Below are 16,019 nucleotides of genomic sequence, written 5' to 3'. Positions count from 1 at the left end.
TCTGCTCATGCTCAAAACTTTCTACACATTCAAAACATTTACCAGATATCTGTGTTCTGTGAGAGTTCTTAATATTTTGAGATAAAAGTAAAAGTACGAGAATAAAGTTGTAATTTAATAAGAATAAAGTCATTATATTTACGAGAAAATTCGAGCAATCGTGTCTTCCAATATACGGCAACACCACTTGGACAAACAACACGCGCAACTGCAGTACACTGTAATACTAGAACCAGCAGTAATAGTAATGGCAATTTGTTACATTGATTTATCATAATGATTACCTTTGCTGATGATTATTTCAGGCTTTAGTACGTGGCTGCCTGTCTTGTCATAATTACGTCCTTGCTCCAAATAGAGGCGGCTTTGCATTAATGAATGTGGACACAGGAAATATGTTATTATCAGGTATAAAGAGACGGCATCTTATTAGTAAAAGGCCTCCTGGACATGCCTCTATTTTAGAGCTAATGCTGCATTGTTTCAGCCGGTTCCCAAGTGTAGAACTGGGTGTATCAACCAATTGTGTCCAAAAAGTGGCTGGCAGAGAGAAACCCCACACACTTCCTGTTTTCCTGCTGGGCTCCACACACAGGGGATTCTCCACAAATGAATAATACATCTTCTCCATTTAATTTGGAAAGCAGCCTTAATGAGGCACTTTTGCACAGCGTTTCCCCGGCCTGGGCTCCCATGTGCCATAAGCGCTGTGTGGTTGAATTTGAAGCTGTTAATGGACTGTGGTAAACTGGCGTGAGGGCAAAAGAAAAAGCTAGACAAGCTCATACTATTCATATTTTAAGGGGCGTGCAAATTGACTGATTTATTTACGCAAATTAACTGAGAGTGGCAGCAGCCTGGAGATGAGAAAAGTGATCTTGTGACTTCAAAGACTGCCAGCTAGACTTCAAGAAATGGCAGAGAAATGTGACTGAATAACAGTCGTGGTGCTTCAGGCACAGCAGGCCTGGCATTAAGAAAGTACTGTTGAATTCCAGCCAAACACACAAGACATCAAACACTAAGAAAGTGTTTTTAAAAGTACTGCGGGTAGCATTTTAAAGCTTAATTAATCATGTTTGGATATTAACGCTGAGTCAAATTGCGATGTGTAACATGAAAGGCGTCACTCCTAGTGATGAACTCACAGAGATTCATCAAAAACTCTGCAGCTCTTTGGAGATTTTCAGCCACTTTTAGCCCTTTTACTTTGGTTTAACAGCTCATTTACTGGATACTCTAATTAATCGACTGTAAACTACCTGCCTCAAACCAAATGGAAGAAAAACACATTTATTTACTAGCTGGGGAAGGAAGTTAAACATCTTAGCTGGGTACCAGATCTCTGAATCACCACCCAGATGTCAGTTCAGTGACTCAACTAGATGTGGCGTCTCACTGACGTCAGTTTCTGCCAGTTAGAGAAACAATCGACCAATCAGAGCTTTGAAGGCCGGATAAAGAATGGGGGTTTCTTCATGGCTAACTAGCTATAGCCACAATTCGAGAAGATAGTGCTCACAAACATGGATGAGTTCAACACCACTGTGCAGGTTCTTTTTTTTTTTTTTTAAAAAGGCATGTCAGAGTTTTTCTGCCCCCTAGAGGCCAAAAAAACTGTCAATGTTGCCTTAAATCTGGCAGCTAAATTCTTAATCCTGCAATTTTTTTGTGCAAATGTATCATGATTAGCAAATCAACCGTGTGAAACTTTGACCTGGTTCTCGTTCTTCTCTACAGTCTTATATATTTAGTGTCACGATGAACTGTTTACGGTTGTAGCTGGAAGACTTTGAAGCCGCCATCCAGTTATGACATGTCTCATCCTCCTGCACAGTTGTGAGTGATGCTGCGAGGAGAGCTGGGAGGAGATGTAAGGCAGTGTTTGTGTGATAAAGGGGTACGACCCATTAAACCCTCGAGGCCTAAGTAAAATACAGTCTCACTGTAACATTACCATAAAAGAGTCAGCCATTCCTCGGATGTAAATTTATTGAGGAGGTCGTAACATTTTACAGCTGCTACTCCGTCCTGGATATGATCACATTCGGCCGGAGCTGTTAAGATTATGATCCCCGATGAAGCGTCACACCGCAAACAAGCCGTAACCTCCGAACAGTTACTTTAATTACGTTTAAAAAAAATTGCAATTAATGACCAATTGCATGCGATAAAGAAGCAGAAGGTTTCCTGCTGAATAAAAATACGAGTATGTTTTACTAATGAGGCTGTGGTTAAAGATGGCGCAGCGTAATAAGTCGTAGTTATTTTGAGAGCTGGGAAAGTATCCGTCTGTCTGTCTGTCTTCGATTTTAAATAATGGTAAAGAATAATCAGACTGCCTTCCTTGCAGAGGCAGATGGCATCCTGTTTGCCATATAATCCCCTCTGAGTCTGGGTATCTTGTACTTTATGGGTTACTTAGCTTATTTACTGATCAACAAATCAATTTGTGGGAGGAAAAACAACAAGAAACCAAGAAAGCTAAATCTAAAATATGAAACTTTTCATTTCTTTCCAGTGAAGTTGTTGTTTAGTCGACTGTTTCCCCGCAGACAGCGTTGCCTTTTCATTCATAATGAGCAACAACTGCAAAACAACCTACAGAGGAATCGCACCGCAGAGGGAGCTTAATTAAGAAATAATTCACTCGCATTCTCAATTAATTGAACTGTTTGAAGTGGTGTGATAGTTTCACGCTGACAAGCTATACCTTAAGACAGCAGGCGCCTCACGCAGATCTGTTGAAATGTGGAAAAAGACACATTTATTTTCCAGGGGCTGGATGGAAAAAAAAACATAGAATAAATTGCTTGAAATTGGAAATCTAACGCGATTTGAGATGCTAAGAGAGAACATCTCTCTTCTGATGCTTGATAGACTGGATGAGCCTGGGAGGGGAAATGGCAAGTCAATTCTCTCTGTGCAAGTGTGTGTGTAAGTGTGTGTGTGTGTGTGTGTAGTGTGTGTGTGTGTGTGTGTGTGTGTGTGTGTGTGTGTGTGTGTGTTTTGAGCAAATTTCAAGTATAATTTGCAGAATTATGGCAAAGAACCAACATGAGGAAATGAGCCATTAATTTTCAAGTTTAGCATGTCAACGCCCACATACTGTACTTCAAACATCTCCCTCCTACACAGCCAGGGAAGAATGCAGGGAATCTACTGATGGCATAGATCTGTTGTGACAGCTAATGTGAGTGGTGTTTAGCTGCTACCGCTGAGCGTTCCTCAACCTCCACTCCAATAGAAGCTCCACTTAGCTTCCGCCTGCGAAGAGGAATATTTGAAATTCCAGAGTTGTACGCATGAAAGCGAATAGAAATGATGCCCCTAATGTATATGAATGGGAGCCGTGACGTTCAGGTATTTCACGCCGCATGCCCCGACAGAGGCTGAAGTGAATAAGTCGTCAGCTGGCATTGAAATTCATATTGTACCCCCGGCTGGAGCAGAGCCCATTTTCTCCACAGTGCGCTCGCCATGAGCCGTACAATAGTCAGGGAGACATCTAATGAGACGGGAGAGAAAAATATGAAGAGGAAAATCCTTAAACTCCAGGAGTTGGCATATTCAATGGCCGGTCTCTAAATTCAATGAGTAAAAAGTCTTTGTTGGAGCTTCAGGGCCGGCGGGGAGGAGAGAACAAAAGGCAGGAAGGAAGAAGAAGAGATTGAGCGAGTGACTGAGATGGGCTGTGACAATGTCAGCTTTGGTCTGGTCGGCCTGCACAGACGATGAGAGAATATGAGGGCAGTTATAGAAGCAGGGAGGGAGGAGGAGGAGGAGGAGGAGGAGGAGACAGACGGTCCCTGAAGGTTGCAGGTTCACATCTTGATCTGGGAAACTTCTCCGCTCTCCTTCACATTTAGGTGTTCGGACCTTCCCTCTTGACTCAGCAGGGCTCTCCGGCTCATGTACGGAGCAGCTTCCCAGACTTTGCCTTTGATCTACTGGCACTGCTGCATCTGCAGTTTGACCTTTGGGTCCCAACTCTCCATCTGGTTGGGGTTTTTTTTGTCCAACGTCAATCGGGGCTGCTAAAAAAGAAAAAACTTTGCAAAAAGTCTGTGAATGGCACAAGATTGTTTTTTTTTTTTTTTTTTTAATTTGATGTACTTCACTTAATGGCCTTCAATTTATTCCCTGTGTAAGTGCTATTGAAGCTCCGGGAGTGTTTTCATTTCAACTACACATTAAAGCAGCTGATTTTGGCCGATGAGCTTGTGTCTGGTGCTAATCAGGGAGTAATCAACCTGCAGTTTTTTTTAGCGTGAATAAATGAAAAACTTTTTTTGGGGGGGGTTTCAGAAGAACCTCTTCATAACCTTAATCCACTTAATATTTTAACTTTAACCTCAGAGTGGCCCCTTTCTCAAGGAGATGACAGTGCAGCCCTGTTAGTGCTTTCAGCAATTAAACTGAACAACTGTTCTGCACACATGTACACGTCCTTATTGATAATCCTGCCTACAAACCAGCTGTAACCGCTGTAATCAAAAAACTTACACACAAACATACAGAAAATCTGCAGCGGATAGCGTCATTTTAATCTCCACTTGACATTTACTTGTGCATTTTATCAAACAGCTGTTTGTAGGCAGAGATCAACTTCCTATGCCTGTGCATGGCTAATTAGTGGTAATTCGCACACATGAAAACAATCTGAGCGCTGTTTGTTTGATGTCTAGCTGCTGATATTTAAGTTGTTTCCAAGCAGCAGCAGCAGCAGCATCCCTGATTCTGTTGCCTGGTGGGTTTCTGCTCTGGTGTCACTGTTTGTCTCTCATCGTGTCCGGCGACACACTGCCCCCTAGTGGAGAAACCCTGCACCCGTCAGTCCTGATCACCAATTTGTTAAAGTGACGTTAATGAAGCCAAACAACTGGATGTGCTGAGCTAAAAGAGCCAATTTAAGAAAACTGAATGTGTTATTTTCAAGAGCTTATATGTACTGAAGGCATTTATACAAACTATATGAAGTACTTGAAGTAGACAAGTTGTCAAAGAGTTAAAGAGCTACTTTGAGTCAGCAGTATTAAAAAATCAAAGATCCCTTCCGGACGTGTTGTAAGACAAATAAAAACGCTCTGCTTTGAATAATAATTTGTGTCAGATACATTTGTTTTTTTTCCACTAAAATAAAGTTTGATAACATGGTCATGAATTTTCAGCTGCTTTTGTCAACATTTGCAAGTTTTTTGAAAAAACAAAAATCAGTAAACTTGTTTGTGTACTCACTTATTGATATTATTTACTCAATTAATTTGAGAAATATTTGATTGATTGAAATATTTATTCAAACGTAGTTAGGAATAAGCGAAAAACCTTCTTACCTTGATGTCATTATCATTGAAATGATGGCAATTTGTGTATTTGCTGGTCTGACTACACTATTAAATAGACTATTTATCTATAACTTTTATCTTTTGTTTTTCTGATGCAGATATGAAGCTTTATATGTAATGTGTTTTCTTTTGCTTAAATAATGGTTTACAGTTTTAGACAGATGTCTGGCATGATTTTTTTTATTGAATTGGTTTGGTTTTAAGTTGTGTTCGGGCTGGAAACTGTCAATCTGATCTGGCAGCCCCGGCCGCTTGTACATGGGGCGTCCCCTCTTCCAGATGAGCTTCACAAAACCATCTTGTGTGTCTAAACAAGTTAAGCTCAGATTTAAGAGGAGACTTTCTACCTTCAGCAGATGAATGTGGAAACAGCCTTCTAGTGTCAAACACTTCACATCCATCATTCTGCACAGTGAAGGTCAAACATCCGGCTGAAGTGACGATAAGAAAAACACATTTTCCATGGACAGCCACTTTGAGGGTAGAGGATTTATGTGTATTAGCCAAACCCTGCTCAGAAAAAATGTCATCTTTGGAAAGAACCAACTTATAAACAAGAAATAAAAGTATATTCTCAATATAAAGTGTGCTATTTAGAACCCTACATCCACATGAGAGTGTCTGATTCTAAACCCGAGGGCATTAATCTGCTGCTGTAATAACTACTTTCCCCGCAAAGGCGCAGTTGGACTCAGAGTCTACAGGTGGATGCTGGGTTGGAGGTTAGGATGATGAAAAGCTGAATGAAGAGCAGAAGCAGAACCAAGTGATGTCTTAGCTCTCAGGTGAGCGACGTCGGAGAACTGACAGTTTAAGTACACCACCTCCAAGGAAAGCGATGCGCTGGATATATCTCACGGTGGACCGGAGTAGACTGCATGAAGCAGATAGATGGTGAAGAACATATCCCACTTAAATCGGAAACCCTCTATTTGGGTGACCTGCCTTCAAAATATGTTACCTCTGGAGTCAAGATACTTATTCTAAGTGCTGCTGGCAGAAAGGCCATTACCAGTGGAGTTTTTAAGAGGAAGAAAAAATATTGGGGAAACAACTACTTTGCATAGACGCTAAACCAGAAATTTACATAATTTGACAATTTCACATAATGATCTATTTTACATTTCCCAGAGGAGTGATGGGCTGAAAACCAGAAACATCTTCAAGTGATGATTGACATTGACAAATGTTTGAAAGTACTGGAAAGATGGATCTTGTGCATCATGCCTGTAATACTGTCATTTGTTGAATGTAAATTCATAACAAATATCATCAAGCTACTCCCCAATGTTCTGGCTCTATTTGCCACGTTTTGCTTTGATGCTGTGTCATTTAATGTTCATAGCTGTATCTTTATCTTAATCTTATTCATGTTTGTATTGAAAGTTATTTGATTTTGTATTAACTATAATTCGTCCATTGATTATTTTTTGTTGCAACTCTTTGAAAAGAAGATATAAAACAAAAAATGTATACCATTATTCATACATCAACACACCCACCCCACACATATAAAAAGTAAAAGCAGGGTTGTCCAAGTACTTTTGGAAGTGCAATATAGAATAAAGTAATAAAGCCAGGCTTGTCTTTTGTCTAAAGTCTTTTTTAAAGGTGCTTAATTCCAAATTCTGACCATATTTATTGCCTCCACACGGCTCTCAACATGGCAGCGGCTGAGTCGGTGGCTAGCAGCTAACAGTGCTAACAACACTGATAGTGCAAACTACATCAAAAGTGCTGACAGAGCTAACAGTGCTAACCTAACATCTGGCTATTTCAACAACAAAACAACCTGAGCGCGTTAACGTCGCCCTCTGCTGGTCTAACGTTAGAACGCTCTGATTCAGTTGTTTTCTTCAGTTCGCAGGTGTTTTTTTATCCATCCGACGCCGAGTTTGTGTTTTACTTTTATTCCCCCATGAGACACACACACAACCTTTAAATCCTTCCCTTGTGTGTTCTATCATATTTAATGTGTGATCCCCGGGGCCTCGTTTTTTGGGGGAAACGCACCGCGTGTCCTTGATTGCAGAGTACACAAGTTTCAAAGAATACGCCTTGGGTGAAGCTAAAAATTTGTTTTATTTATTTTTTTTATACAGAAAAAAATAAAAAAGGAGAAGATCAAAGCAATTGATGTTGGCATCCAGACAGATTTTTTTTCAAACAGCTCTGGTTTATGGGATTTTGGCTGCCAGCAGGAAAAAAAATAAAAACGGGGAGGTGTTTACGTGGCCTGGAGGAGGAGCAGAAGAGTCTGTCTTCACGGGGGGCCACAGTCGGAGGTACAGATGTTCACAAGGTACAGGATTACATGTTGTTTGTTGAGTCTGGATGTTTCTGTTGTAGCTCCTCATATCTCCTACATATCTTCCATTTTGTTTTTTTTATAATATTTAATGTCACTTCCTGCCTTTTTTATTGTTCTAAATGTCTCAACAACGATGACATTTTTGGTTCAAAATGACATTAAAAAGGTCTGACTCTGATCTTTCTTCGCCGTTTGTTGCTAAGCGCTGAATCATACTTTGTACCGCGCAAAAACAAACGGCGGTTTCCTCCCACTCTTCGGGAACAAAAGGTGCATTAGAAGTCACGGTGAGAACACACAGCACTCTCAGATTCATTTACACGCTCAGATTTCAGAAAAAGAAGAGGTGAAGTCTGGTTCCTCAAGGTCACACTGTGACATTTAAAGTACGGTGAATCAGATAAATGGCCCGTCTCTGATGTTGACGTGTAGGTTTTTAACTAGCCTCTTCAGCTGCACTCTCTAATCTGCCACATTTTTTCCTTTTCCACTCTTCAATTTGACAAACAGGATTTGAACTGAAGCCTCCCACACAGTAAACAGTCAACAGTGAGCTGCAAGTGGCTGAGGGAGATATTTACCTCTCCATGTGTTTGCCACCTCATGCAATCACAAACCAGCAGCTGCCGGTGTCCGGAGAGACAGCAGTAACCGAGCTCAACCAGCTCTGCATCACTTGGCCATGTAAGCGGCCACTTCCTTCTCCAGACTCTGGGCGAAGCGGTGGTTGAGGAAGAGGAGCTGCCCGTGAGGAAGCAGGCGGCTGAGCAGAGCATCGATGCGGTTGCTCCTCAGAAGGACCTGGAGGGAAAGCGTTGTTAGTGACGACGCCATAAAGACTCTTTTTTTTAAAACGATAGTATTTAGTTACAGATGATATAAAAAAAAAAAAAAACTGTGCTGCTGTGTTTTTTACATTTCCATAGATTATAAAGAGCGTTTTGGTTAGCGATGCTCACCATGGCAACAGTTATGTGGAGGTAAAGGGTGCAGACACTCTGCTACACAAAGGTTTCATTTGAATACAATATCATTAAATCTGAACCTGTCAAATACATCACACAGTCCAGCAAATGTTACTCAAACAGGAGTGAATTGGGTTTTTTTTAGTGTGGGACTACTTTCAGCAGCGGATTAATACACATTTAGCGATGTTGGATTGAGTCAAAATGAACTACAGTGTCACCCGGAGCAACAATGCGGCTCATTGATGTGTTTTTGAGCTCCCAGAGGAAAACCATATATTAGGCTTTTGACTACTCTTCATTGCTGGTTTTGGTCTTTTCATGGGATGTGTTGAATATCACCAGACTTCACCTTTAAGAACAAACAGAAAGTCGCTTCATATTGTTGAATTGAAGTACAGTTAAGCTACGAATGAACTTGTTTGTAGCCACGATCATGTTTTTGTTTAATGTTGGCCATTTGAATGTGTCAGCAAGTCAAACCACTGCCTGAAGATCTCAACAACTAGTGCTGAAGATGGCTTCTACGTTTGAAAGTTAAAGGTAACTTCTGGGATAATTATATTTCTCAGCCGAAGCACACTGCTTGATGATACTACACATCGTTGCAACAACCTTCCCAACCCCCAGCTGGATTTTAGAAGCCTTTAGTTTTGTGAAAACAGAAATATAGTGATCTTCACAGTGTTTTCACCCGCAGAGGTTCTGCCAAATGGCTGGATTCCATTTAAAAAGAAAAAGTTGGTAACACACAAAGCTAGTTATTTTAATATCTAAATGTGCTCAAGAATTCACAAAAATGAAAAAACGACAAATGAAGAAAAGCATAATTTCAATGACATTTGAATATCACAATGCCAGTAACGACACATCGTCATGTCGAGACAAACGTGTTTTGCATCTGTTACCTGGCTAACATTCCCTCAAAATGAAAAAACATGCGCCGTGTTATGTTTTGATTCATAATTCAGGAAGTGATGGGTGAGGGTATGCAGGGTATTTATTTTGGCAATTACAGCTGTCAGAAGCAAAAAACATGTTTACAGCACAGCTTATTTTAGTACTTTGTCCTTTCGATTTTTTTTAACAATCAAACGTGGGTCTTCAGTAAAAAGGTAATTTACATAGAAAACGAATGTGAAAGGGAAATGATGGAAATGATGGATCCTGTGGACCAGTAGACTTTTCAAACTTGGACTTAATTGACATTGAGACTGTTAAAAAACCCTGAAACTGTATTTTATAAAACAGTAAAAGGAAAAATGTCCCTCTTGTTGATGATTTAGCAGATATAAGTACAGTGGTCTGAGTGCACACTCATTCAGCCTCATTACACCTTTTTTGGGTATTAAAAATGACTCAAAGGTTTTCTCCTTGAGGCCATTTGGAGCTGCCGTAACATAAAGCTGACATGTGCTCATTTATCAGTTTGATACCGAGTCTAAAAGTGTTCCTGAATGTGCAGCACACACTGGTTCCCCGTGTCTGTTTGGTGTTCGGTGCTCACCTCGCTGCCCTGCCCCAGCATGTGCAGGGTCTCCAGGCAGTGTCGGGTCAGGTTGCGCAGCGTTCCCTCGGCCAGCAGGAGGTTCTCGTGGGGCTCGCAGACCAGCGTGAAGCCCAGACTCTGGACGCCCATCCACAGAGCGCTCATCTCCTCAGAGAAGGGGTCTCCGGCCCTCAAACGCACCACGCCGCTGTCGGCCTCCTGCAGGGCGAGCGCCTCCTCGCCGGGGACCGCCTCCACCAGCAGCCGACCCGAAGCATCCCGGGACAGAGAGACGGCGCTCCGGACCTGCCTGAGTCACAGAGGAATAAGAAAATATAGAAAACAAGCTCTTAACTAGAATTATGAATCATCTTAATCACAATTAACATTAGAATTGATCCTTTTTGTGCATTTTTTAAACCATTTTCTTTGTGTTTAGAGTTTTAAATCAACACAATACCAATCCTAAATTATTAAAATCTAATATGATATAAAATTACGTCTGAAAATCTGCAAAAAAAACAGAGGTTTTTGATTTACAGTGATATGAAATAAAGGAAAACAAGAAAACACTATATTTGAGAACTTAATTCAGCCATATTGGATGAAGCTTCTCCGCCCAGTTGTCTACTTTTGATCTCACACAGAGCAGTATTTTATCATTAATAACTGAGTATACATGAATAACTCAGTACAACTGAGGTCTTTTATAGTATGCTTGTTTTTCCTTCATGCTTGAAAACGAGTATCAATAATACACAAGTAAAGTATGCCATTGTTGTCATTACTTGACACTGAGCAGTGTAACAGTACAGTCATTCCTCAACACCACACACAGAGTGAGCGTTTCTCTTCGTGACGGCAATAATCAGTAGTTACAGGCTGTCATGTGGGAGAGCAGACAACGACACAAACACTGTGTGAAATAAATCCTCATTTGCTGAAAACCAATTAGGCAAATGCAAAGGAAGATTGACAGCCTCCACTGGCACTCGTTGATGATTTTGACATTGTGTGCAATCAGGGAATCAGCAGGATGCAGAAAAGAAGTGGATGCAGTAAAAATGGAAAACAGGAAGAGGGTGCTGTTCTTCTTGGAGTCAAGGTATCTCAATATGAGACTATAATCACAGAAACACAGCCACAAATAAGTGAAATACCTGAACAGCAACATCAGGAAGAATAACGGATAATGTAAAAGACACAGGGAGCACATGGATTTATGGGAAATGTGGTTCTTAATTTAAAGAAACAAGAGCATTAAAACCAAATGGTCCCATCCAAATAACCAATAACCTGTCTGTGTGAGAAAGTGAAAGAGACTGGAAGTGATTTTAGGATCAGATCTCATTAGGAAACTTTACAATTGCATGAATTTGGTTAGTTTAAATAAGGCAATAAACACAGTTATGCATTGCACACATTGAAAGTTTGTATTTCCTGTCATCTTAATACATTTTGACTTCACATACAGTACCAGTCAAAAGTTTGGACACACCTTCTCATTCAATGGTTTTTCTTTATTTTTATATATATATTTTTTCTACATTGTAGATTAATATTGAAGACATCCAAACTATGAAGGAACACATATGAATTATGTGGTAAACAAACAAATGCTCAACAAACCAGAATATGTTTTATATTTTACATTCTTCAAAGTAGTTGAATGAGAAGGTGTGTCCAAACTTTTGACTGGTACTGAACATCTTGACTTCTTCTAAGTATTTGGCTGCTGATTGGTGAGTCAGTCTGTTAATGCATCAGTCCAACTACACTGTTGAATAATGCAGTAAACGCAGTGGTAGAATGTAACTAAGTACCTTTACTAAAGTACTGTATTAAAGAGGTTTATCAGGAAAAAAACACATTAACCCTTTCATGCATGAATTATGACAACCTCAGTCAGGATTAGTGTTTTTATTGCTCTTTAGGCATGAAAAACAAGATTTCGAACTTTAGTTTTTACATGTCCATTCAGGTGGACAGCATGCGTTTTTATTTTCAACTGAAGAAATATGTATTTAACAAACAAATGAATAAAATATATAAAGATGTGAAAACTACAAAATAATATATGTATATACAAAGAAAATGTGTAAAAATAAATAAATAAGCACCCAGGGCACAAAGCCACAAGACACTGCATGTCATGCAGCATCATGGCATCTGTTTGCATTATTTGCTTCAGTGGTTTCCAGAGCCAAACCTGATCTCAGGGGGAGCCTTGGATGTGCAACTATGCCATCAAAATCCATGCATATACAAGAAAACAACATTTGAATAGCTGTCTTCTGTAGTGACCTCTATGCATGAAAATCCTGAATGAGGTTATATTATATTTGTTATATTATATTATATTATTTTACATTATATATTATATTGTATTATATTATATATATTATATTGTATTATATTATATTATTTTACATTATATCATATTATATTATATTATATTTATGTTATGTTATATTATAATATTTTACATTATATTATATTATTTTATTATATTACTTATATTATATGATATTATATTATATTATATTATTATATTATATATATTATTTATATTATATTATATTATATATTATATTATATATTATATTATATTATTTTACATTATATTATATTATATTATATTATATTATATTATATATTATATTATTATATTATATTATATTATATTATATTATATTATATATTATTTTTACATTATATGATTATTTACATTATATTATATTGTATTATATTTATATTATATTAATATTTTACATTATATGATATTATATTATTTATACTATATTATATTATATTATGTTATATTATATTGTTATAGTATACTATATTATACTATATATTATATTATATTATATCCTATATATATATATTATATGATATTATATTATATTATATGATATTATATTATTTTACATTATATTATATTATATTATTTTACATTATATTATATTACATTATTATATTATATTATATTATATTTATATTATATTATATTATATATATACTTATATTATATTATATATTATATTATTTTACATTATATGACATTATATTATATTATTACATTATATTACATTATATTATATTTATATTATTATTATCATTATATTATATTATATTATGATATATATTATATTATATTATATTACATTATATTATATTATATATTATATTATATTGTATTATGTTATATTATACTATTATATTATATTATTTATATATATTATATTTATATTATATTTATATTACATTATATTATGTTATATTATATTATATTATATATTATATTATTATTAATATTATATTATTTTATTATATTATATTATACATATTATTTTACATTATATTATATTATATATATATTATATTATTTTACATTATATTATATTATATTATATTATATTATATTATATTATATTATATTATATATATATTATATTATATTATATTATATTATATTATATTATATTATATTATATTATATTATATTATATTATATTATATTATACCCACCTCGCCACCACAGCGACCTTCTCCTTCTGCAGCAGTCTCCTCTCCTCCGGGCTGAGTCCTCCGTCCTGGTCGGTCAACAGGCCCTCATCCGGACCGAAGACCCGGGAGTAGAGCACCCGAGCCTCCCCAGCACCGAGCGCACTGAGCGGACAGACGGTGTGGATGAGGAAGCATCGGACCATGCTGTCACATGTGGTCTCAAAGCACCAAAAACACTGTTACGTCTCAGGAACACTGTTTACTAAGCATTGTGATGACGCGACTGAGTCCTCACTTCCGCGTTGGTCAGCTGACCGCTCTTAGTAACTGTTGCTATGCGTTGTTTGAACCACCAGATGACGCGATGAGTCCTCACTTCCGCGTTGGTCAGCTGACCGCTCTTGGTAACCGTTGCTATGCGTTGTTTGAACCACCAGATGACGCTCGCAGTATATTATGTTATATTATATTATATTATATTATATTATATTATATATTATATTATATTATATTATATTATATTATATTATATTATATTATATTATATTATATTATATTATATTACATCACATTTCATTACATTATATTATATTAAATACTATTATGTTATGTTATATTATAATATTTTACATTATATTATATTACATTATATTATATTATATTATATTATATTATGTTATATTAAATACTATTATATTATGTTATATTATATTACATTATTATATTATATTATATTAAATACTATTATGTTATGTTATGTTATATTATAATAATTTACATTATATTATATTACATTACATTATATTATGTTATATATATTATATTTATATTATATTATATTATATTATATTATATTATATTATGTTATGTTATATATTATATTATATTATATTATGTTATGTTATATTTATATTATATTATATTATATTATATTATATTATATTATATTATATTATATTATATTATATTATATTATATTATATTTAAACCTAGACTAATACATTAAGGGTGAAGCAACATATTAAGTAATAGTAAGGAAAATAAGACCTCTACCAGATGTTTAGGAAGGTGAAGATAGGATTTAGGTCTGCAACTATCTGCTTGATTAATCGATTCCCTTTTTAGTCTAAAATGACCGAAAACGGTGAAAAAACAAACACAAAACATAAAGATATTCAATATATTATCATAGAATAAATGAAGAAAAATGTGTCTTTTGTCATTTTTTCTTTAAAAATGTCCCCCAAAGAAATCCCAAAGATCTGATCAAATCAGATCAACCTCAACTGAATTTGAGGAAACCGAAAGCCTGAAACTGATAAGACTTTGTTAAAGTGTAGAGTCGTGTAGTAGAAAGATAAAAACAGTTCTGAGAGGCAGAGGGAGGCTGCAGAGAGGTTGAGTGAGGGATCAGACCAAAGACTGTTTTTCGGGGGTCTCAGCAGACAAACAGAGGCAGCTGTTAATCCAACAGCTGCTGCTGGTCACGCTTCTTTACTCTGAGAGGCCCTGCTCAGCGTGTATATGTGTGTGTGTGTGTGTGTGTGTGTGTGTGTGTGTGTGTGTGTGTGTGTGTGTGTGTGTGTGTGTGTGTGTGTGTGTGTGTGTGTGTGTGTGTGTGTGTGTTTGAAGAGGTGACAGCGGGGTAAAGAAAAGAAAGAAAACACTCACTCTACTGTCCTGTTAACCTCCTCACCCTCTGCCCTGCACAGATCAGCTGCTGAGACTGAAACACGCTGTAACAAGACCTGAGGATGTGAGGGTTCTTGTTGTTTTATGGGATTTTTATATTTCTGAGGATTAAAATGTTCCTTTTCTGACATTCTGCTCTGCTTGTGTCATTTTTTACAGCTGTTAGATGAGAGCAGCACATGAGTGCATAAGGTTGAATGTCAATGTCTGTTTGTACACCACTTCACTTGAATATCTCAGAAACAAATGGATGAATTGCCATTTAATTAAAAACATTCATGGTCCCCAGCAGATCAACCTGAATTACTTTGTTCCTCTGACTTTCATCTCGTGCCACTAGCAGATCAAAACCTCTAAAACGAGTCCTCAGCATTGAATTAACAGATTTCCTGGAGGGCCATCAGAGCTTCTCCAAGACTAATGAAGGCTTAAATTGAACCTCCAAGGAGTCCGGTTTAATTGAAATTAATGTTGTCTGTCTTGTTCCAAGATTTCAATTTAGCGTTGAAATACTGTGCCTTCAAATCTACTAGATACGTTTTTTTAATCTTTTTACTCTTTAGCGCCACAATGAGGGTGACATTTTTTACATCTTTGCCTTGACACATGTTCCCGACTTCATCAGGGGTTTGATTTACAATCTGACCAGGAAGCCTACACTTAGTTCAGTCTTGCTGTGTGAAGCTTTTCATCAGAAAAGGTGTGGA

The 16,019-nt window shown here is 36.8% G+C and overlaps 1 protein-coding gene across 1 annotated transcript; it reads right to left on the bottom strand.

Annotated features, from left to right (window-relative positions):
• Positions 1–7,453: 7,453 nt before the first annotated feature.
• On the bottom strand, positions 7,454–13,919 carry ap5s1 (adaptor related protein complex 5 subunit sigma 1). The gene is made up of 3 exons (XM_054614444.1): positions 13,642–13,919; positions 10,129–10,420; positions 7,454–8,457 (listed from the first exon to the last, which is right to left on the bottom strand). Exons 1-3 carry the CDS (start codon positions 13,821–13,823, stop codon positions 8,329–8,331), a joined length of 603 nt encoding a protein of 200 aa, XP_054470419.1. The 5' UTR covers positions 13,824–13,919; the 3' UTR covers positions 7,454–8,328.
• Positions 13,920–16,019: the final 2,100 nt, after the last annotated feature.

The sequence above is a fragment of the Anoplopoma fimbria genome, chromosome 15 (assembly GCF_027596085.1).
Source record: "Anoplopoma fimbria isolate UVic2021 breed Golden Eagle Sablefish chromosome 15, Afim_UVic_2022, whole genome shotgun sequence".
NCBI classification, from domain to species: domain Eukaryota; kingdom Metazoa; phylum Chordata; class Actinopteri; order Perciformes; family Anoplopomatidae; genus Anoplopoma; species Anoplopoma fimbria.
The sequence above is the reverse complement of the archived record's forward strand: the minus strand, read 5'-3'. Positions and strand labels throughout refer to the sequence as shown.